Source organism: Grus americana, chromosome 5, assembly GCF_028858705.1.
Source record: "Grus americana isolate bGruAme1 chromosome 5, bGruAme1.mat, whole genome shotgun sequence".
NCBI classification, from domain to species: domain Eukaryota; kingdom Metazoa; phylum Chordata; class Aves; order Gruiformes; family Gruidae; genus Grus; species Grus americana.
Genome location: NC_072856.1, coordinates 25,093,352 through 25,116,940, shown reverse-complemented (window position 1 = coordinate 25,116,940; position 23,589 = coordinate 25,093,352). Strand labels below are relative to the sequence as shown.

General features: G+C 36.9%; 1 protein-coding gene across 5 annotated transcripts in view; it reads right to left on the bottom strand.

Moving 5' to 3' along the window:
* TTC17 (tetratricopeptide repeat domain 17) overlaps nucleotides 1–23,589 on the bottom strand; it is a 60,033-nt gene that overhangs the window by 21,014 nt on the left and 15,430 nt on the right. For 3 of the 5 annotated variants that reach the window (XR_008577498.1, XR_008577499.1, XM_054828887.1), the window contains exons 3-16: nucleotides 22,711–22,880; nucleotides 21,609–21,720; nucleotides 20,352–20,483; nucleotides 19,565–19,674; nucleotides 19,138–19,282; nucleotides 18,620–18,759; nucleotides 18,217–18,377; nucleotides 17,814–17,926; nucleotides 15,997–16,137; nucleotides 15,439–15,554; nucleotides 14,161–14,335; nucleotides 13,493–13,570; nucleotides 11,038–11,262; nucleotides 8,684–8,870 (exon numbers count right to left, since the gene is read on the bottom strand). Coding sequence is in view for 3 of the 5 variants with exons in the window: in XM_054828887.1 (XP_054684862.1) it covers nucleotides 8,684–8,870; nucleotides 11,038–11,262; nucleotides 13,493–13,570; nucleotides 14,161–14,335; nucleotides 15,439–15,554; nucleotides 15,997–16,137; nucleotides 17,814–17,926; nucleotides 18,217–18,377; nucleotides 18,620–18,759; nucleotides 19,138–19,282; nucleotides 19,565–19,674; nucleotides 20,352–20,483; nucleotides 21,609–21,720; nucleotides 22,711–22,880 (2,005 nt within the window). In the remaining 2 variants the exon portion in view is untranslated. Of the gene's footprint in view, nucleotides 1–7,640; nucleotides 7,722–8,683; nucleotides 8,871–11,037; nucleotides 11,263–13,492; nucleotides 13,571–14,160; nucleotides 14,336–15,438; nucleotides 15,555–15,996; nucleotides 16,138–17,813; nucleotides 17,927–18,216; nucleotides 18,378–18,619; nucleotides 18,760–19,137; nucleotides 19,283–19,564; nucleotides 19,675–20,351; nucleotides 20,484–21,608; nucleotides 21,721–22,710; nucleotides 22,881–23,589 lie in introns of all 5 variants that reach the window. The other 2 variants (XM_054828888.1, XM_054828886.1) reach the window with 2 other exon arrangements.

Here is a 23,589-nt window from a genome sequence, read left to right as displayed (position 1 = left end):
TTTTGAGGATGAACAAGAATTGGATTAGTCTTCTCCTGAGTCCAGGTAAGGAAAAGCTGCAGAAGGTTAAGTTTGACAAGAATACTGCCAACCACCCTAGTTTAGGATTCAGCAGGAAAACACTCCTCACCCTGCAAGAATTGTACAAACCTACAGAACAGTGCCTGCAGAAAGACTAAGAATTTTTGGAAGAATGTCCCTTCTCCTCAAAATTGCTGCATTCAAGAAGCATCAATCTCTTCCTCTAGGGAAACTTCGAATTGTCCTAGTTTCAGTGACTAGTAGCCAGAACAGATGATAGATTTAAAGCTTTGAGGACAGTCAGAGCACAATACAAACTCACATGAACCAGGCAACCAACCTTAAAAGGAAAAAACAAATCAATAAAGTAGACAGATCAGGGGTAGTTAAGTGCCTGGCACTCCATGGCTCAGCATGCAGCACTCATTTTAATCTGAGCACATGGCATTGCATGCTGCTTTGAGACAATCTCAACATGACTCATTACAGACTGAGGCTACACATCACCACTTCACAAGTTCTCAGATTTAAGCCAAGTGAATACAGCCTTCAAGGTCTTGCTAAGTTGCTAATGACATTAAACTACATATTGTCAGTTCTCCCATACATGCTTTAACCAACTCACTAATTCAGCCTGTACAGCTTTACTATGAAGTTGTTTGTGCAACTACATCTTCCTGGAGATGTAAATGGGGAATTACTATTCCTCCTAAACAGGCTGTTGAACAGATGCACTTGTTGGACCATTTTAAAAAGGTCCAGCTCTAGGCAGCGCACAGTATTCAGGTTCAGTAAGATTTATTAGCAGCTATGTGCAAGAAACCACCACTGGCAAAAGTAGCCTCCTAAAAAGAGATGAGGACACAGACAATAGCAAATACGTCTCATTTTCTCTACATTCCTATCACAAAAGGGCACCAAAAACATGGCAGAGAAATGTTCATATTGTCTGATAACTGAAGGTATTAGGTTTTGAAAAATTTAGTTGGAAAGAAAACCTTTTCCCTTACACTCTAACTCCTACTACATAAGCATGCAGTTATGCTGAAGTACCTGAAGGATCCAGATAACGTATCATGAAGAATCATTTGCACTATAAAGGCAGATAAAAATGGGAACTGTCATATTATATTTAGTTTAATACTGTACTACTTTTCCTTCATGTATTAATAGTTTTGCATCAGTAAACTCTCACTGAACTCTCCTAAAATTCTAAATTCCCTTCCACCATGCTATCCCCATTTCCTCAGTTACTCCTGCAGCTGAGGCCATAACTTTCTTCTCCCTCCTCTGCCAGCCTGTGATCTTGGGAAAAGACAGAATGAATGCAGAACACTAAATATTGCAGGAATACCATTCTTAACAGAGCACCATGCAAAGTGAGACTGATTACTGTTGAAAGAAGTTGTTACGTACACTGTCATGCTGTAAATAAACAGACTAAGTACGTAAGCTAGCAAGACAGACTTTATATGACATGAAGAAATCACCTTACGTTAGCATAAAAAGAAGCTGCAGACCAAATTAACCCATTAGCATTTTTAACGAACGCAAAAGAGAATGACATTTGAGCAATGGAGATATACTTAAGACAAGATGCTTTGTTTGCTGGTTACAGAAACCTTTATGCATAACGGCTTTCCAGCAAGCAGCAGCTTTGTAGTAATGTCACGAGCAGTGGGTATACAGCCTTTGAATACTGGTGTAGCTAAAAATGCCATGTTTAACACAGTACCACATTCTTTGATTCTTTAATTTAGGAATCTCAAGCTATACATCTCTGCATAGTTTGGAGAAGAAAAATACATGGAGCTTGGAAAGACAGGTTTCAAAGTGCCCTTGGCATGGCACTATCAGGACGAGGTCCTTCACTTTCAACTTACTTCAGCCGCTCCAGAGACACTAGACAAAGACTTTTCAGGGAAAGATTGGATTTATGCAGCAGGCACCAAATCAAATGGTAAAAAGTATCAAAAAGCCTGTATCTGGTCAACTATCTTCCAGATCACAGCACAAAAACTCTAGGAATGCCGTGATTACTGCAGCAAAGGTGGATGGTAGGAACTGCTTCTTCCCTTGCTAGGCTAGTGGTGCAGAGACAGTAGCACAAAACTGAAAGAGTAATTGAGTCATATTATTCCCACAGAGCACGTTCTCATATAAAATTTCTCCAGGATCTCCCAGTCAGAGGCACGTCTGACATCGCCTGATGCCCCAAACCCCTAGTGACGTCTGCTTCCAACAGGACAAAAAGCAGTCCTCATGCTCTGTATTCTCCCACCTCACTGCATTCAGTAAGATGTTTTCATTCTACACAAGCACGATTTAACGCCCTCTTACTATTTTAGCACTGCAGAGCCCAGATACGGTGACCTAGTTTCACTTGTGCAGCACTAACAGATCTGTCAGATGGACTGACACTGAATGATCTCCATTGCCAGAGATGCTTGAGGAAGAAAGAATCCAGCTTGATTTTCAGATCCCAGGTGGAACTTGCAGGGTAAACAGTAGGCACACGGGTGCACGCATATGCGTATAGGGAGTAGAAATAAGCAACAAAGTATTTCACTTGAAACGATAACATTGATTTTAGAACTGCTACTCACAGACAGAACCCACTTTCTCTATGCTACTATTAAATGACAATACAAACATTTGCCATAACGTGTTTCTTATTGCTCCGAAAAGCTGTTCGTGTGCTTCATAGAATTCTGCTTGTTTAAAAACCCTACCGGGGCTGACTATTCTGTTTATACAGATGAACTTTCCTGTAAGGCAATGGAGAGAGAATAAAAGCAACAGAGAAATGAATGGTCACAGATCCCATCCCTTTCATTAATATAACCAGATGAATAGAAGTACTAATGCTGTAGTCTAAACAAGGCTCAGAAACACTCAAGAATTCTGCCTTTACATGATACGCAAGTCAAAAAGAAAAAGTTGAATTTTAAACATACAGTAGTGTTCAGTTCAGAATCCCATACAATTCGTACAGATTCTGGTTTTTTGCTTTAACTAAAACCAAAATTCAATTCTGAGCTAAGCTCAACACCCTTTGCCCCAAGAGTAAACACTCCCTCCCTCCACCTATTAACACTGTAAGTAATGAACATTCCTTGGAGGAACAAGATACAGCAGCTTGAGAAGGAGGAAACTAAAATGCTATTACGATAAAAAATGTCTAAAAGGCCCTCATGCTATAGCAAATGGAAACAAAATTTAGCAGCCCCTTGCTGGGACTATCAAGTCAGTCATAGCTTGTACAGGATCACTGAGTAAGTGAAAGGTGCATTTAAAAATGCAAAGTATTCCACGTCTCTATTTCAACACACTATTGTAAAGAAAATGTATGTGATGCTTTTGTTTAGTGTTTGTGCATCTGACTTCACTATAGGGAACTCGAAGTGATTACAGCTGTTAAGTTAGAGTCAGAGGCTTAAACTGTGATGTTGACTTAAGCAAGTTATTTAATCTGTCCAGAAGCTTATTATCAGAGTTTCAAGCAGAGATTCTCCTTTCAGGTTAACCTCCACTCTTCAAGTCAATTTGCTTAAAGGTCTAAATTTATTAACTTTGTAAGAACTTAAGTGCTGGGGAACAAAGGAAAATCCATACACTTAAAAAATCAAATATCTTTTCCCCATGTTTTAAGAGGAAGTAGATGAAATAAAACAAGACTTTTGATTTCATGTGGTATAGAGCATTCGTACCACGAGAGGGCACTAAAACCATACTTAAAGCAGAACATTTAAGCTATTGCTGTATACATTACAGAACTAAGTCATAAAGTAAGGAAGTATGCATTGCTTTCACAAACATACACACTCACTACATAAAAGCATTCGGATATCTCGATGGCATGCACGTACATTTGTAATGTACTCACACTGCCTCTACTTTCAATAGAGCAGCACAAAGCTTTTTGTACAAGCACTATCCTGCCAAATAATGAAAGACAGTGAGACTAAAGAAACTTGAAGCTTTAAACAAGTTGTGCTTCATGTTTTGAATCCATCAGTCTATTAATAAAGTTTAAGATTTTGAATTTTGATCTTGTCTAAAAGAATGTGAAGGCCATGAGCTCATAATGAAATGGAACTGTCAGTCAGAGGTAGATGCTTACAGTCATATAAAAATATTTTGGGTACAAATGACTTCTGCTTGTCCAAGCAGCAATTCTGTTTACACACATAAGGAAAAGTCCTATGCAACAGCAATTAACAAATCGGCACATTTTAACAGCCAGCTGACCAGTGCGCTAAAAATATGCTTCTAGTATATTGTAACCTTTTTAATAAGGCTTGACAACATCTGAACGTTAACATCAGTCAATGAATCAGCCACAGGAACAATCCCTTAGGCGTTAGTTGGATATTCCTCTACAGACCTTACTACATGATAAAAGCTACTTGCAATTTTTTAAGCATAAAGGTGCGCAAAACAAATCCTGGCAGTGCACCATTTTAATATCAGACAAAAATAATGCTGCCTTTCTTTACTGGCTTAATGAGCAGCATAAAGCCAAAGTATCTCATTTCTACAGCTCTAAGAGTTGACTATGTTTATCACATTAAGCTTTTTTATGCTTGTTATGCAAGTCTCTTGGTCCTGTTATTTGTTTGTCAGATGTGGCTGCTTAGGTATCTGTCAATCAACAAAGCTTCTGCTACTTAACATGCTTCAGGAACTGACGACAGTAATGTGATCATTGTTAATCATTCAGTAGCAACACCCTTAACACTGCCAAATCACCTCTGAAAGGACCACCACAGGATTCTCCCATAACAATGACGTCTTCTGACCATTTTCTCAGTTAATTTGGGAGTAAGGTAGTATGTGGGCTGTTGGTCCAAGTAATGGAGGCATATGTGGCACTGCAGCACTGTTACTGTATAGAATCCATGTTAGTTGCAACTAACTGAACTCCTGTAGTTGCCCAAAATACATGTCATACATGATACAGTTGTACCAGATTTTGGACACTTCACACACCCCCTCTATAAGAAAAAAACCAAAACAAACCAAACACCACCAAAAACTTTTGCAGATTTAGAAATCCTTTTACAATGAATAAACCCATTTACATACACTTCAATATAAGAGGCAGAAGTTAAATAGGTCTGAGGTTTTTAATTCCTCTTCTCACATGCATGAAGTGAGTTGGGTTTGAAATATAAACTTCTATCTAGAACTAAGGTAAGTTAGAAAAAAAAAAAAACTACCAGGCAGCAGTACAGACAGGAGCATATAAGCAAGCATCCAACAAGTCAGCATTAGTGTATCACACTTCCCAAGTCCTGTGCTAACAGCAAATGTCCCAACATGCTTGAGAAAATTCCAATTTCACCTACTTGAAATATACACCAGGCACATTCTGTAATCAAAAATCAGAGTTTTGATCCCATATTCCATCCCATGCTAGCATATAACTCCCACTGACCATTTGCTGGATTCTGCCGATGGCTCACGGCAGCAGAGCAAGGGACTTCGTGTCTCGCTAGTTAGTTCAGTTCTCGTGAATAGAGGCTTTTGACAGGCGAAGCAAAAACACAGCTATCACATGGGCCTACAACCCAAAGCACAGGCAGCCCTACTGCTGTTAATTTCAGAAATACTGAATAAATGCTTATCAAAACAAGATATTAAACCAGAGACAACATTTGACATTCCAATTTCTTGGTAAGTTTTTCAGCATAACATATCCATCTCAAAGGAGATGGACATAAATAGTTACGGTTATGATGTGCCATCAAGCGCATAATAACAAGACGACAAACCAAATTCAGTATCAGATGTCCCCAAGCAGCAACACATGATATGAAAGGCTGTGAAAATCTTCTGAAGTAACAATCCAGTAATACTGGGATTGTCAAGCATACATTTAATCCATCAATTTACAAATGTGCTGCATTAGCTCTATACCTAAAGTTCCATTCAGAAAGGTGTGTGAAAGTAGTGTTCAGTTTCCATCTTGTCATCAAAATGTGCCTTCCAGTCTATCACGGAGCCAAACAAGAGCAGATTATGTTGCTTTATGAATCTTTAAGTCTACATGATATTAACATTTTGACAAATGCTGTAAGTGCAACAGGTAATGTTAAATATTAGCATTTAAATACAGTTTGCATTTTTAAGGTTCTATGTAGTGGTTGAGTAATTGTATATACTATTGCATTACATATGTTAGGTCAAAATTCAAACTTACAATCTCTTTTCAATTGTTTTCTTTGGACTGAAGGATGAACAGAAGACTCCCAAAATTTCAGGATACTTGTAAGTGCGAAGTGTGATTTCTGGGCACGCATTCTTGAAATAATTCTGGTTTTGGAGACTTAACCTCACTTTCATACAGCCTGTTAAGATTCCAGTCAGTTGAAGTTTACAGTAGGGAAAAAGTATTTCCCCAAACCTTATGAAAATAAGATAGGCAAATCTACCTTTCCATTTTTGAATTCTGAGTTTTGACTTAAACCACAAATCATCAAGGTTGAATTAACCAGTAGGTTTATTTTACGCTCTGCACAAGAATGTACAAAGAACATTTACACTATTTCTCAGGTTCATACTTTCAGGTTTCTTGCACTCAGACAAAAGATGACCTAAAGGGTATTATAAATAGAAATGAAAAAGAAAGAATTATTAAGACAGAAAGAGTCCCAGAAAAGGCAAAAATATAAATATAGAGTAAAATACTTAAATACTGGAATACTGAAATGTAATGAGCAAATTAACTTGCTAAGACATATTCAGTGCTCTCTTGATTTAGCAACTTCAAAGATTCCTTAACAAACAAAACTAACTTAAATGTACCAGGTGAATATATCCATGGTCACTTTGCTAACCTGTAGCCAAGCTAGCAAAAAATGAAAGATAACACTTCTCATAAGCACTTTTGATACGGGTTTCTCCTCACATTTAAGAAACACAAACTTCCTAAACAGCATATGTAGTAATAGTCGACCTCAAAATGAAGATCCTGGATAAGGAATCAATGCAATCATCAGTCAAGAATTAGCCAAACTAGAGGAGTATATTTAAGTATTACAACAAGTTTAAGGAAGAAAAGCAAACAAACGAAAAGAAGGATGTAAAATATCACTTTGGGAGTTCAAACACAGTCATTGCTCCTTACCATCTCGGCTCTGTGAATATATTTTTAAATTACTTTCTGCTTAATTTCAAAATAGAGTGGCTATCGTTAAGGTTTGACTGGAACAACTTTAACCTTGTGAGTTACAACCATTTTTAAAGAAGATCTTAATAAAAAGTAAACATTTTTTTTTTCCCCCCAAACCAGTAAGTGTCTCTTGTGATGAAATATGCAAGTCTCACTACTGCTTAATGTATCTGCAGGGATTTTTAAGAGAAGAGCAATCTGATGTTAAGAGATTCAATGAAAGGCACTAGTGTAAGAGTTGACATTACGGGAGTCAGTAAAAGACCCATCAGTTGGGCCATAATACCACTTACTACTCTGCATTTAGCCAAACAGCATTAATTTCTCTGCACAACTGATGTGCTGTCAATCAAAGCAAAAATGCATAAGGCCATAAAAGATAGTATTATTCTAATGGCCTAGTGCTGGAATTTCACCTACAATGGCATCATCCATACTGTACCAGGAGACATAATGGCCTCTAGTCTATGTTTAGACAGCATAATTCCAGACGCTAAATCAGAGGTTTCTCCATGTCTTTCCACTGGAGAGGGAATTAAAAAAAAAAATTCAGAAAAAGTCCTAGCAACACTAAAAATCAAAACCACTTCTCTCGTGAGATTTTCGATGGAAAGATACCTTAGTAACAATTTGAGAGAAAGGATTACAAAATATATTCATAAAGGTTCTTCAAGATTGCTCATGAGCAGCATATTAGCTATATGCAAGTATAGATAAAATACTTTAAATATTCCAATGGGATTCACTGAAATGAAAGAATCCATCTCCAAAAGCTATTACTGGGTTTTTTCTCTCTCTTTTTTTTTTTTTTAATACAAGTAGTCACTAAGGACAACAAAGCATTCTATCTCCATTTTTTAAAATACATTTTGGGGAGAGATTGGGTTCATTCTTCTTACAGTTTTTGGCGGGTTAAGAGCAGTGACCACAGACCCATATAAACAAAATAATGTTGACACAACATAGTCTATTCTGTAAAGACTGAACACTAGAAAATGACTTCCAAAGTACTTAACACACTGAAAGGATATGAATTAAAACTAAACTGCTCTTCACCAAATTCTTCAGCTTTCAGAAAACATATGCATATCTGACTGTAAAATTTGAAGGGATATACAAAGGGGCTTTTGAGTAGCCTAGCAGTAGTAGCTGTGCACTTCCACAAATACTGAATCCAGCATTCCTCATTTACCAGTAAGAGATATCTGTGAGGCTGTTAAGGTATTTCTGACACACTCGGGAAGTAATTTGCACTCAGTGGCAGCCCTCTGGATATTTAAGAAGTCATGCTCAAGCACTTCTTAATGGACTGTAACTTTTCCATTAAAAGCAGTGCCTCAACCTTGGAACTTACAGGGAGAAAGCACTATAAAGCAAAAGGGAGGATCCTTGGAAAAAAAAAGTAATCATGAATTTCAGGTGCAATACCCAAGGCAAATAGACACTATTTCATCACTTGTGGTCCATCTTTCAGCAGTTGCTTACCACTGCACACAGAAGAGGTGATGTTGTACAGAAAAGGATAAAACTGCAAACAGCGGATCATCTTCAGGCTGCTTTCACACTCCAAGCACTTGGTCGTCAAATCCAGTGCATGTCTGAAGGCTTGCAGGGCTCCACTAATGTTGTTCAGAGCCAGATACGCGTTTCCTAGGCTCAAAAACGTCAGGGGCTGCAAAGAGAAAAGCAACATATCCCAGCATAAGTACGTTCACTGTTTAAAATTGAAGCCAACTAGGAAAATCCCCTGTCAATTCACACTCTCCCAAATTTGACTGGAAAGAATTTAGAAAACTTCTGAAATAGGGACTGCCTATTCTTAGGATGGCGAGCTAACAGCTTGATGCACTGGTGCTAAACGAAAGCTGTTTTGACATAAGGTTTTGTTCAGGATCCCATCTTCCTGCGATGAAAAACAGCTGTTAAATACACACAAACTGAAATAAAGCATTAAATACTTATTTATAACCCATCATAAACATTATGTTTACTGCACAGAGTAGCAAAGAACTAAACTGAAATGCTTGAAGACATTTTAGAATGATTAAAAATCAGCAAAACCGTAAAAAATATTATTAGAGTTCTAGCAGGACAGACGCATTTTATTTGTCAAGAGTGTTCAGGATTTACTCGAGCAGAACTAGGTTACTCAAAACACCAGTGTCACACTAGCTTAGGGGGTACACGTTTATGTTTAGTTTACATTCTTTATAAAACTTAGTATTTTTGTCCACTGCTTTTGGCTAGTGTCTCTAAAATATATATTTACTTTTTTTTTTTAAGTAGAAATTATAAACACCTTTTTCACTGATTACAACTTAATTCATACTTTAATACAGGCACATAGTAAAGCATTAAATCATTTTGTTTGTTGACTGAAAAGTCTTTCACTTACACAAAGTAATTTATAGCAATTAACAGCATAATACTAGCATAATGACTATAATATTGTAACTTTTGTCCACTGAAATAATTTTACACTTATTACTCAAAAACATGGCAACTGGATCAGTAGCTTAAGATTTTTCAATCTCATCTTGTCTTGAATTATTAAACACCATTCAGTGCAAGCTGAGCAATAGGATTTTTTTTTTAAGCTTTTGCTAATATAGGACATCCTTCACTCCCTGTAGCTGTAATTCATTTTAATTTGTGTTTACTTTCCATTATATTCCAGGAAATACTATTTGAGTAAAAGTTCTCCTGCCAGATTTTTGATACGATAGGTACTACAGGATTGAGAATGCCTGGAAAAAAAAAAAAAGAAGCAGGCATTATTGTAATGAGGTAGGGCTTGCCAATATTTTTGAAGAAAAGCGCTGCTCTCACACCACGGTCCTAAGAATCCCTAGGCTCCTCCTCTCTGAGGCTGTGCTTTCAAGCATTCTTCTTAAGGCACGCCATTCAAGCATAGTTTGTCTAGTTCCTTTCTGCACTTTTACCTGCCACCCAAATGGGCTGGACTTATTTCCAATGATTACAAAATTGTTCCTGGATGCTATACTGAAAAAGCTTATTCTGGTTTTAGCTTTTTTACGTGCTAGATGACTGATGGCCTGGTAGGTTGAAGCTCTTTGTTTTACTACAGAGGCAGAAGCACCTGAAAAAAAGTCACTTGAACTTCTGACTGAAGCTGAATGTAAGACCACATTTAATTGCCAGAAAAAAGGTGTCCCCTGCCATGCCTCCCCCACCCCTGCTTCCTCTTCATGATCATTCCCCCCCAGTCCAGTAGTTTAAACAGTTTATACAGCAACTTTTTACGTGACATAGGTGACAACCTACAAAGTGCTTATAACGTTGCCATTCAGAAATACAAAAAACTGTTTTGAATCTACGGTTGGAAGCAAAGTCATCAGAACAACTAGAACATAGTTTTTCCTCTAGGTATATAGATGAAATCTAGGGACAAATAAAACAGTATAGGTAAGAAGAGGCACAGTCAAAGATCTTGGTGACATACACGCTACTTTAAGGGTTTTAAAAAAAAAAAATCAAGATACAATGCTGACAGCATTGCGGATCTCTGTTATAGATGAAAATGTTGCCAAAACACAAGGATTAGATTCCTTGGAGCCACTGCTGATAATACAGGTTTTGGGAGGCAAAAAGCCTGTCATCTATTTTAGAAGAACTTCTGCTCTAGATGTTTATGTTGTCAGCAACCAACATCACCCCCACTGTGATCAAGAATTTAAATGAAAATTAACATCTGTTGCAAATCGCAAGCTGCAAGCTAAACTGCATGCACAGGTAAGTAAGCACAAGTAAGTAACATGCATTTAGAAAACAACAAAGGAGAAGACATTCACTGCTTAACAAACACATCATCATCTTACCTCAGAGGCATTGATGGCCAAAGCCTTCAGCAGGAGCCTGCTGGCATCCAAATGAAGACCATAATGAATCAAGAGGTTAGCAAGATTGACTAGAGGGATGTCCTGATACTCATGTGGAGCCAAATTAAATGCTTTTTGCAAACAGGTGATAGCAAAGGTGCCATTTCCAACTGCACGCCAGTACAATCCAGCTTCATTAAGCACAAGCCATAGAGGATCTTCTGGCTGTAGGAGAGACAGGGAAAAGGATGAAAACACCCACAAAGAGGTGTCTCAGGAAGACAGAATTACCTGCTCTTTCGTAAGAAACAAACAGAACTCACCCTTGCATACTACCTTATTAACTAGACACAAATTACACTTTGCTGTGACTACTAGCAGATTATTCAATCTGCTCTACCTTACTCAAATTGACCCAATTTACAGTCTGAACTGTAATTCAGTAGCAGCTGCTGCACACTCTACTCATGTGACTGCCCTATATCATGACCACAAAATCCCTTAAAACATACAAGTGATAATGCTTAGCTCGCTTTACGAAACATTTCTGAGCCACTTCAGAGTCTTAAAATTACACTAATACAGATCTATGTAGAAATGTTACAATTGAAGGTCAGGCAGCTTTTAAATTGTAGTTAGATGTGCTTCCAGGTCCTATAGCCAACATCAAGATTTCCTGTCAATTTAAGGTTTCAGAATTGTTTTTTTTCTTTAGATTTAGTTATCTATTTGTCTTATGAAAGTTGGTAACACACATCAGATACTGTTTAAAGATTATAAAATGGCAAGCAACAAGTGAACACAGGTGGAAGAACGGAGGAAGTGTCAAATACACCTTGAACATTCCTCCCTCCTCTTTCACCTGTAACAGAAAAAACAAACACTCATCCTACAGTAGAAATAACAAAACTTTAAAATACTGACAGGTGGACAGAGCTATGTAAAACATCCACTTTCAGATGGAGCCATTTGAAATGGTTTAGACACACATTCTAGTTTTTAATATTTTCAGCATTCCATGTTACCCAATTCTACAAAGAGTTTAAAGTATAAAAACAACAACTGAAATTGATGTCCAATCCAGCCTACACATCTGAAGCCCAAATGCACGCATGAGTAGGAAACATGCAGCTAGGATTAAGGTAGTGAAAGAGGTAAAGATCTTTACAGTAGTACTGTATTAACGCAATGCAGCTGGCATTACAGTAATACTGTGTTGAAAAACTTAATCAGTACAAAGATGTTTTTAAAATCTGGAAGAAAAATCTCATACAGGAGGGTTCTAGCTGTGGTTCAAGATGAACTGGAAGATATCAATAGGATATACTACCTCTTTGGTCAGAGTACCTTACGTAATCTATAAATTGTAAGAATATTTATCACCCCTATTTTGCAATGCACATCCATATCATTACATGCATGTTATTCATGCCAAACTCTTCACTGAATTACACTCCAATACACAGGTCTCAATGACCTTTAACTAAATCCTCAGCAAGTTATTAGTACTTTGTCTTTCCCAATACAAAAATACCAACTGTGGCACTCCTGCTCTAGAAAGTTCATCATTAGCAGAACAGGCATGACAACAGTGCTCTTATATCAGCATCTAAGTGACTGAGTTCAGACCTTTAGCATGAAGGCAACAGAATACTACAGTTAGAAACAAAATATCTATGACCTGCAACAGTAAGATGTTAGACATGCAGAGGACTGTTCTGAACAGCATAACAACAGGAATCAACTACTGCTAATTCTTCTTCTAAGACAGATCACATAGTAAATGGTACTCATTTTAGACTAAAAACAATACATACATACGCTGCCTTGACACAACTTGTACAAGAGAGTTAATTTGAGAAATATCAGCTTGACACGTGAAAAAGTCAACCTCTATCTCAATGCTTCCTGTCATTCGACTTGTGATGACTCTAAAAGGCCCCACGCAAGACGGAGGTGGCATTCCACAAGGTGTTATACAGATGTACATTCTTTGCCCCGGAGTGCTAATTAATTCTGACAGATGATTGACAGAGGGTTGGTTTCTTTGGAGGGAGGGTGGGGGTGAAGGCAGGGTAGTGGGGAGGAGGAGGAGGAAAAGCAGGAGGCAGGCATGTAGTACAGGGGTGAAAGATGGAGCAGTAGTTCCAAGCTATTTTTCTCTGTTAAGCAAATGGCTGCCAGGACCAGCAATGTATCAGCTAATCCACGTCCTGCAGCCAGAACAAGAACAAATAACTACAGGGCTGTTCAGTCCCCACCAAGCTTAATTAAATGGATACTTCTCTATACCTTTGTGCTTTACGTGTAAACATGGATTTTTAAGTTAGTTTCATCTCAGTTATAGGCAGCAAATAAGCTTATTTCTTGCACATCACCGACTGACTTCTTTAGCAGTATAGAAACAAGTGTCAAAGAATTCTGAATTTATCTCATGCTACAGCTTTTGACATACCTTTTTCATGGCGTGATCTAGAAATGCTCCTATCTTCGCCTGTGTAATAATTTGATTGTTGATACGAGAATACAAGACCTGGACAACAAAGATTTTAATTTTTTTTAAACAATTGAAGAAATTTTACAGTATACATCTACATGGGTGCTTCAAGTCGCACCTACCTAAGTCCTCCCTTTAGTAAAGGGGAAAAAAATGAAATTGTTCTAAACAGATTATATGAACATGTAATGATTAAAGCAGTCAATCTCCAGAAAGCAATACGACAGACTACTCTCAGGCTAAAGTTACTGACTTGGTAGTATACAGTAGTTTTTGGAAACCCCAAAATGATGAATCGTGTTGAGTGACTGTTAGAAGTTTTAAAAGAAAGCAGTAATTTTAAATACTGAATTAAATTTCCTATTCTGTGTGCTTTCGGTCAGCATTTGAAAGAAGTCAGACAACGAGTCTTATGCTGAGTGGTAAGTTCTCCCCTTCTCCAGCCCTATTATAAAGCAATTGCTCCCCTTTTATGGAAGTACTGATTGGCTTGTGATATCAAGTTATCTTTTAAATATCAGAACCTTTTAAATACTCAGAACCTTTCACATTCTGAGTAAGATTGTTAAGGCAATAAAGAGGAGAACTTTAAAACAGAAAAGAACCAACGAGAAAATATCCCTTACTTGTCTTGCTTGATCATCTGGCATCTTGAATTTCAAATCTAGATTACTGTCTAGTTCCTTGACCAGTATATTTAGAGATTCGTTGTTACGAGCATCAGTAATGGAAGAACAGTCTGGGGCCTGGGTTTCTCCATGCCCGACAGCATCTCTTGGGATACTCAGGATTGGCTGGACTCTAGCAATAAGGAGAACCAAGACAAATTAATAGCATTTGCTGCATGTCACTGATATATAAACATAAGAACCAGCTACATATCAACTGACAAGTCTCCTACTGCAGACTGCCATGAGACATGAGCTGCACACCAGGAGAGTTCAAGGACCACCGTTTCCTTGAAAAATCATCAATAAATAAGGTCTTTACTTTCCATTTTTAAGCACAGAATACCCGTAAATTACGGACAACGCAGTAGAGAAATCACAGAAGGTTCTCATATTATGCTAGTAAGGATTGTATGAAGTTTAGGACTAAACAGATCAGTAAAAAAGAAAATGCTGAAGTTTTTTACACTTAAGTTTGATTTCAAAAACATCAAGAGTTAGCTAAATTTTTTGGGAAGAACATCTAAGTTCAACATTATTTTTTTTCAAAGGAAGCTTCAGGACACGTGTGCATGGGAATCTTTGCCTTAACACATGCTCAATACTAGAATTATACCAGCTAGGAGAATAAAGCTTATAATGTTAAGTGAGTAGGATATTACAAAATTACATTGATCTATGTAAGTTAGCTATTGCAGCAGAGACACATTTTATCCTATGTAATAACAAGCATTACTGACTATTCTACAACTAAGCTGGTTTTCTACTTCACAAGCCAGGGCTTTCCACTCCTAATCCTTTTTTAGTATTTTCTGGTCTTTGCAATTTTCTGTTATCATAACTACAGCTAAGAGTATGTATGCAGTGTACAACAGTTAGCTGTTGTTATTAAACAGATACTCACCACATTCTCTCAAGGACTTTTTTTTTTTTAACATATATTCTAGAAGACATTCAGACTTGTGCTTAAATCTTCATTCTTTTAGTAATACTGAAGATATTTACCTTGTACTAACAGTCAGGGGAGAATCACCATTGAATTGGATATGACTGTTACAGATACAGCAAAGATGACAAAGGGAAACACCCTCCTTCTGTGGAACGGCCAGAGAAAGAGGACCGAACACATCTCTGCTGTTGATTACTAATTGCATCCATCCGCTCCAAAAAGAAAATGCTCATTAAGACATTAGTGTGAAAGTTTACAAATATAATTTTAAAAAAATCAACACTTGCCTGAATCCCCTGTTTTCTGGAGGCAGAAAATAAGTTGGCAGTTGTTCTGGATCAGGAATTTTGGGGAAAGATTTCATGCACTCTGATCGCTGAGGCCAAAGAATATGCTGTTTGTCCTAAGGAGGAAAGGAATTATTTTTTATTATTTTCTCAACATTTTTAATATTCTAATTAACAAGGTAATAAGAACATAAGGAATAGTCTGGAGGAAAAAAAAAAACAGGTATCTTTAAAAATACTGTTTTTGCATCTTTTCTGGAATAGCAGCAGTTCAGTTTTCTATCTTAACTCAGCTGCACTGCTTTATTTGCAGATGTTTGCAAACGTAGAGAAGAACATCCCCCTCTGTGCTGCACTAGAGTTTCAAATGATAGGACACTGGTACAGAGAAACTACGGAGATGCTTATATGTTGAAGAAATTCAGAATGATACATTCTCCAGTGCCGCCACAGATTAAAACTGTTGCCCAAATGCTAAGAAGTTTCACACAAACAAGGACAAGATTCACTCTTTCACAACTCCTCTCTGAAAGGGCAAAGCTTATCCTCTTCACTCACTCTGTTGGGTTCTACACTCCACACTGAGACGACAGAACGAGCAACAGGGGAAGACTGCAAGGATTGACTGTGGTCGCTTTGGTTTGCATGAAGATCCAAATTCACAGATGTCATACTAGAAGTTGAAGAGTCTTCACCAAACTAGAAACAACAGAAAAAAAATATTTAATAAGGAAAAGAGATAGTACATTACTAGCTGAATTCCTGCATGTTATTTTTCCCCCCACCATTTAGTTAAGCCTCACTGATGAGCTGAAATTCAGGTAGCAGAAAAAAAAAAAAAAAAAAAAGGAAATTTAAGCCTCTTGATCCACTCACACCATGGAAAAGTAATATTCATGTCATAAATAAGTCAACAATGAAAACACCAGTGCAAATCACCAAAAAAAATGCTAAAAGGTACCAAACAAACATTTCTAATAGACCACAAACAAAATCTACATATCTAGACTGCATAGCTCTAGTTCAAGTCAATTACTAAGACTCACAGCTTGCAAAATTATCTCGATAATCTGAATTTATAATTACTATAACAGGAAGAACATCCAAGAAGAAAACATAGCATAACTACAAATAATTATTCCTGTTTCTTAAACTAGTTGATAGGAAACTCCAGAACACATTCCACATTGCAGAATAAATGAAACCATAATCTTTATCTGTAGTTCTAACACAAGGATGGTGTTGCTTGGATGGCCTTCGTTTCAGGTTTTCAGTATTAGTATACACTCTGCTTCCAAAACTTCTCAATATTGCTGTATCAGATTTCCTTGGTGCACTAATTCAAGACATACAATCAGCAAACACTCACAAAACTGGGCTAGCACCTTATTTTTGGGCTGTAAAAGCGCTCACTAGATTCGACACCATTGAGCTCTTCCATTTTTTTAATTGCTTATGGCAGTTTTGTGCTCCTTCTGGTAGGAAAAAAGATTAAATTGGAAGGAGCATGCAAAAATTGTGTAGCTTGAGTCATACAACAGTGTAATAAGCAAAAGAAATTGGATGGGGCTTCGAGCAACCTGGTCTACCAGAGCACTTCCCTGCCCATGGCAGGGGGGTTGGAACTAGATGATTTTTAGGTCACTTCCAACCCAAACCATTCTATGATTCTATGATCCATTTTAAGGTTGTAGAGATAAATGATTGATAAAATATTATTTTAAACAAACTTTTAAGCTGTTATATTGGAAGATTCTTTCCAATAAAGAATAATTCTTGTTCCATGTACCACATGTACATTAGAAAACTAACTCCTTAGAAAACCTTTGCCTCTTCATTAAAATTAGCTGCCTGATGGTTTTTCCTGTCCTCTTTGAAGAAAACTAAATTGGAAAATTAAACATGCTATGCTCCTACTAGCATGCCTGAAATGTAGTATATTTACTTAAGTGAAAGCTGTAATTCCTCAAGTGAGGATTCTTGTTCTTCCTAGAAAGAAATACTTGACTGTTCTATGCAGATTGAAAAAGTCAATATAGAAGTGGCTGGTATCTCATAAGAAACTAAAACTTTGGAATAAAATTAAGTTTTTCAATTCAAATAATTCTGATGGTTATCTTTTCTAAGTAAAACAAAGCCTTATACAATAAACCCTCTAAATTTCTATAATCCACAACTGATCTCAGCTTCTATTACTAGCAAAAGAAACTAGTATTAAATATTTAGTCTCTTTTCCAGAGTGTAAAGTGATTTCTCACTATAATTACCACATCCAAAATATACCCCTTTGTCAAGCCTCAAAAAAAAAGGAACTATTTTGCTAATAAGGCAAATAGGATGCAACTTAAAGCAGTGGTATCAATTCAGAGACAAACCTGAACATATTCCACATTTTCAAAAATGTCTCCACGGTGATAACGAACAGGCTGGTCCCACTGGCAGTGTAAGCTATGCTGCTGATTGCCCAGTCTACAAATCTGATGGTTCCCTGCAGAGCACAAAACATTTTTTTCTACTATATAAGTGAGGTTTCTGAGGAGACAAAGACAGCATACAGTCAGCCCCTCTGCCCCCAATCTGGTCAATCCTTTTTATTTATGTAATCAGCACAGAGGAAGCTCTGTCTTTCAAAGACTGGAAAAACACCTGTTCAAGAACATATTGCAATCCCTTGTTCTAATAAGGAAAACACAACAGCCACTCAGGGCCATCTGACATTAACCTGAATATGTGCAATTCTTCATTTCTATAATGAGCATGAATTCTAAAAAGTCATACCTAATTGAGCTTCTTTTGCCATCTGTGTCTCATGAATGATGTTCCTCAAGATTTGTTCCTCCTGGATGAGCTTGTACTTGTCTAACACATCTTGTTGCCTAAGGTAATGGTCATGCTGCTTCTGATATTCCTTCAATTCATTTAATGTTCGCTGAAGTGATCTTGAAAATTCAACAGTAGAAAATATTTACTTTAAATGCTTTTTAAAATATCAGCTTTTCCTACAGTGTTGCACATTTTCAACTTCGGGTTTCTTAAAATATTCTTATGAATAATTCATTGCATAGTCAAAGAAATATAGAAATTTCAAAACCATTATTCTATTTGAAATGTAAATAATTTCTGCAACAGAACAATAAAAGCAAGATTGTATGAATCGCCACTAGGATGCTTTTTTAGTTACCTATGCTGGGCTTCCAATTTTTGCTCAAGTTTTTGCTGACATAGGACAGCATGCTTCCTTTTTACGGCTTGCTCAAACCCTGGTTTTGCCTGTAGAGCATGATCATAACACAGGACTGAGTGGTTGTACTCTCCAAGCATCTGAAGAATGACCAAGAGAGAGAATTAGCCATTGTTCGGTAATATTGAATAAAATAATATTCCATTTTTTAAGAAGTCATTAACTCAGATTTTAATTTGTGGTAACAAGCAGCCTGTTGTTTCTGAAACTCAAGCCACTGTGCTAAAAAGAGGCTGCAGAAGGACTTCCCTGGGATTTATTTTCAAATGCAGGTAAAAATCTTTGCTGAAACACAGAATTTTGGATGAAAACATCTTGACAGAATCTTAAGCATTAAGTGTGAAATACATGTGGAACAGAAGACTTATTGTAAAAAAGTAAAGCATTGCAAGTCAAGCCAGAAAGATTAAATAATACTTGGTTTTCTATAAGTCTTGGAAAATAAAGATAGTATTTACTGCGTATATATTTCCCAAAGTGTAATAGCTGGTAAAGAAGTCACTGTAATCCAGAGCTGCATGGACCACAATAGCTGCATCTGCAGAGAAGTGAGCTCGGTGCAGAATATTTGCCAAATTTACCAGTGCAATATCTTTATTTTGCCTAAAAGAAGAAAATAAAATGATAAAACAAAGACATTAAAAGAAGGTCAGACTGTGTAAGAATCATGCAAAAGGATACATTCATTCTTAAGTCACATATATTAAATATGTAATTTGACAGGAAAATGTCTAAATTATATATATGCCTAGTATATAACATGAAGACTAATAACAAGTAACATGGATTATTCCTTAGGATACAGTCTTAGAAACTAAAACCTGTTTATTAATTAGGATAACTAGAAAAGCAATCTGAAAAGAAATCTTTATTAGCAATTCTCACCTTGAAGAAAAATGAAGGGCACGCATGGCACATTCTACTACTTGGTATGGCTCATTCTTTATTCGCCAGTAAAAGGAAGCCATGTTATAGAGTACCCAGGAAGACGAGTTCTGCAGTAAAGAGAAACACATGAACCGTACTAACTACTAAGACGTGAACTAAAAGGTTAATCAGGGATTTAATTACTATGGGATAGAAAGCTGAGCACCAAACCTGCTCTAAGTTATCTTCTTCCTCTGGAAAGCTGCCATTTGGTAATAGTTGTAAACGTTCAGGAAGAATGAACTAGCATGTAAATGTATTAAAGAAACAGAACTTCTGCCTTTCAGACAGGTAAAAATTCAAAGTGAGACTCAATGAGTGGTGACAATAGTTTAAGCATCAGCCGGAGTTCAATGAGAGTTCCTGTATTTTGCAGGAAGGCATTTAATACATACATACACATTTCAGTACTATTGTTTCTTCTTTAAGTACCTGCATTTTTGTTTAAAAGCTCTTATTACCTTGACAGAGTAATCAATGTGGCTTGCCAGACCACACAAATACATGAGCCATTAATGATGATAGTAAATATCTATTTACTGGCTTTGCTGATGCCTTCTCCTACCTCTGCTTGCCTGGCAGAAAATGTTTTTAGTCTGCCTTTTGTAACCGAAACATAAACCAAAAACATATGTGCAAAACTAGTACTGGATCGGATTGCATGTACCAGGCACATCTACTCTTGTGAGATCCTTCTAGCACTCTTTATGTGTGTGCAGTAAGATTACCTTCATTAGTTTCATACCTTCATTAGCCCGTCATAAATACGATGACCTATTTCCTCTATACTTCTTCCCAGCCTCCGTGATAAGTATGTGAAGATTGGATCTTCTTTAGGTAACAAGGGTGCGGAAAGATTAACTCTTTCTTGGACACCCTAAAATAAAAATTGAATATAGGTATTTGCTGACACTAACTAAAAGTAGAGAAATATACACAAGAGCATGACTCCCAGGAAAATTTACAGCTTGGTTATTTTACATTCCTATTGTCTTTTCATATCACGATTTTAGGGACTTGGTGGGACAATGTCACCTTTGACAGATGAATAATATATATTATTATAGATAGGCAAACACTAGAAGCAGCCAAAAGCAGCCTCTGCTTGTGAATGCTATAGGAGAAATGTTCATTTCTGGCAGCACTGTATATCTGGTAGCTATTGATTTCACTAATGACTACCGAAGCACTTGTGTTTGTCAGATTACATGCACGTGATGAAAGTATCCCTACATCTCTTCTTCTCTTTCTTCCTTCTGCAACAACAAATGTACTCATTTCAAAAGTACATCCAGACCCAGGAACAGAGTTAGAAAACTTCAGTTCTTGCTTTGTTCGTAAGAAAATCCTTATTTGTAGATGAAAAGTGATTTTGAAGACTTGCAATAAAATATCAAGATATAAGCACTAAAGCTGCATCTGCATTTGAAAATTTGCATATAAACAGTATTATATGTACTGTTAACAAAAACAATTTTTGCAGCACACTTCCACTGCAACCCTTGTAAAGCTAGTAAAGAACAATTATCTCATCCTCTGGGTTAGGGCTTGACATTCAGATACCAAAGAGACAGTAGAGTATGTCAGGAGCTACCAACAAGCCTGCTAACAATTTTCTGACCCTGAATCTTCATACAGTTTAATGACCCTGTTGACCACTCTCCAATTTTCAACTGAAACAATTCACAAGTTAAGAGCATTTTCAATGAAAACTACCATTTTACTAATGAAACGTGTTATGAAAACAAAATACTCCATTTTCCTAAAACTGCTCTCTAAAATAAGGCAGACAATGACAAAAGAGAAACAGGATCTGTGTAACTGATGGAACTGTCCTCCTATAAGCAGATACTTTAGTCAGGGCACAACTGTGGTTCAAAAAAAGTCTGAAATAGTCTTGAAAGATTACAATACCTTTCCACCTTGACTGAGAACTGCCAGTAAGAGTTTTCTATGGCTCTTCCTGATGGGGAAAAAAACATACTTGCATTTGCTTGCTTACCCGTAAGTGCTGAAAAGCATGAATGCTGTATGGAAGATCTAGAACTTTTGTACAGTCTGGCTGCTGCAGGTCTGGAGGCACTGGCGACTTTGTGTCTATATAATCTTCAGGGCTGAGGACATAACAATATGACACAGCAGACTCCAGATTAAAATACTGCTAAAGTTCGTAAGAGACAGTATTGTAGTTGACACAATATTCTGATTTGACCAGTACTAAAATCCTGTGTTTGAGCACTCTAGAACATTTCTGATGTCTTCCCAGATTTCAGTTGCATCAGGATGTCATCGCTGTAGGATAAAGTAAATAAATTTCTGTCTGCTTTAGAGAAAACATCAACAATTGGATAGCCTCCAAAAATGTATCAGCATCAGCCTAGCGTATCACTGCTATGGTTAATGATCTATCTGCCAAGTAAATGACAATGCATGCAGATTAGAAGACTCTTCAACTGAAACAAACAAACAAATCCCAAGTATTAGCAAGAAACCCAAATGAAGGTATCTGAGGATAAAATTAATCTTTTCGCACTTCAAGTACTCATGTGATTATGTTAAAAAAAATAAAACTAGAAAAACAAAACAGTCAGCCCTGAAGAGAAATTACCAATGAAGCTGAATGTCAAGCAGACTGTCCACGCATCCTTTATTTGCTAAACACAGCAATATGTGTATGACCAGAAGGTTCAACAGCTTGGTAATCAACAGAATTTCATTCAAATTTAAGTCAAGACAGTTTCCACTACAAGAAGAGTATCTAGCTCGAAACACCCAGAGCACCCTCAAGCAAATTCAACCCCGTTCTACATGACGCGCTACATTTTAATTCACATGTCTGGTCATATCAGTACAGAACTGACTGGGACCGTGGGAACAGAATGGAGAAGCTTCAGGGTAGGGCTAACATGGACAGTTTGGGGGAGGCAGCATTTCTTTTCTAATTAGTGGCAGAGGTTTTTTCAATTTTCTTTCACACTAACACAAAATAAAACAACTGTCATATAAAGAACAGTCTGATAGTATTTTTCTTTTTAATTGCATTTAGAGTTTTTGTTGATTTTTTTCATTCAGTAGAAATCTTAAAATATAAAGCATCTAATTACCGGATATCTTTGCTCTCTAAGGTGATGTATGTGCCGTCGTATAGATCTAGGTCCCCCAAGGGCACCTTTGCTTTAATGCAGTCCGGATCCTCTTTATTATGCCTTTGTTCCAGCCCTGTGTCTCTGTCCTCATTTTCCTCTATATGAATCTTTTGAGCAACTAACTGTTTCTGTAGGAAAAAAAAAAAAAGGAAACAGAAGAATGTATACTGATGAAAGTAAACTCTATAGTTGCTAGGAGTTCAACAGTCCAACTTTTTCCTTAAAACAAAGTCCATTATGAAGAAAATCTAAAACACTCTCTCCAAATTTTGGGAGTATTTCCCTACATTTTATAACATCTGTGAGACATTTTTTGATTTAGATGGAATATACTTTCATTAGAGGTAATATGACTTGAACAGGCCCTTATTTCTCCTGCTGTACCTAAAAAGAGGGCCAATAGCATTCCAAATTCATAGTAGGCCATTCAGAAAAAGAAATACTTGTTAACAGTATGTCAAATTTATCATATTTGGGCCCTTTACCTCCATTGTAAGATCTCATGGAAATAGTATCAGAGATTGCAAACAAAATGATCTTCTTAAGCATTCAGTGTGCTAAGTACAACTGAGATGGCAGGCTAATGCAAGAATGGAGACTAATTTCTCTAGATCAACTTACGATGTGCCTTAAAAGCTACCTTTCACCCTATAAAGCTCATAGGTATTGATTGCTATGAGCAGTCCATGGACTAATGATCTATCCCAGCACAGTAAGCTGTATTTAATTCTCACCTACATCTGCAAATTGAAAACGTATTAAATATCATAAGGATTTATATATGTGAAGTGAGAAGAAAATTTGCATTTTTAATTAGTCATACACATTTGATAACAC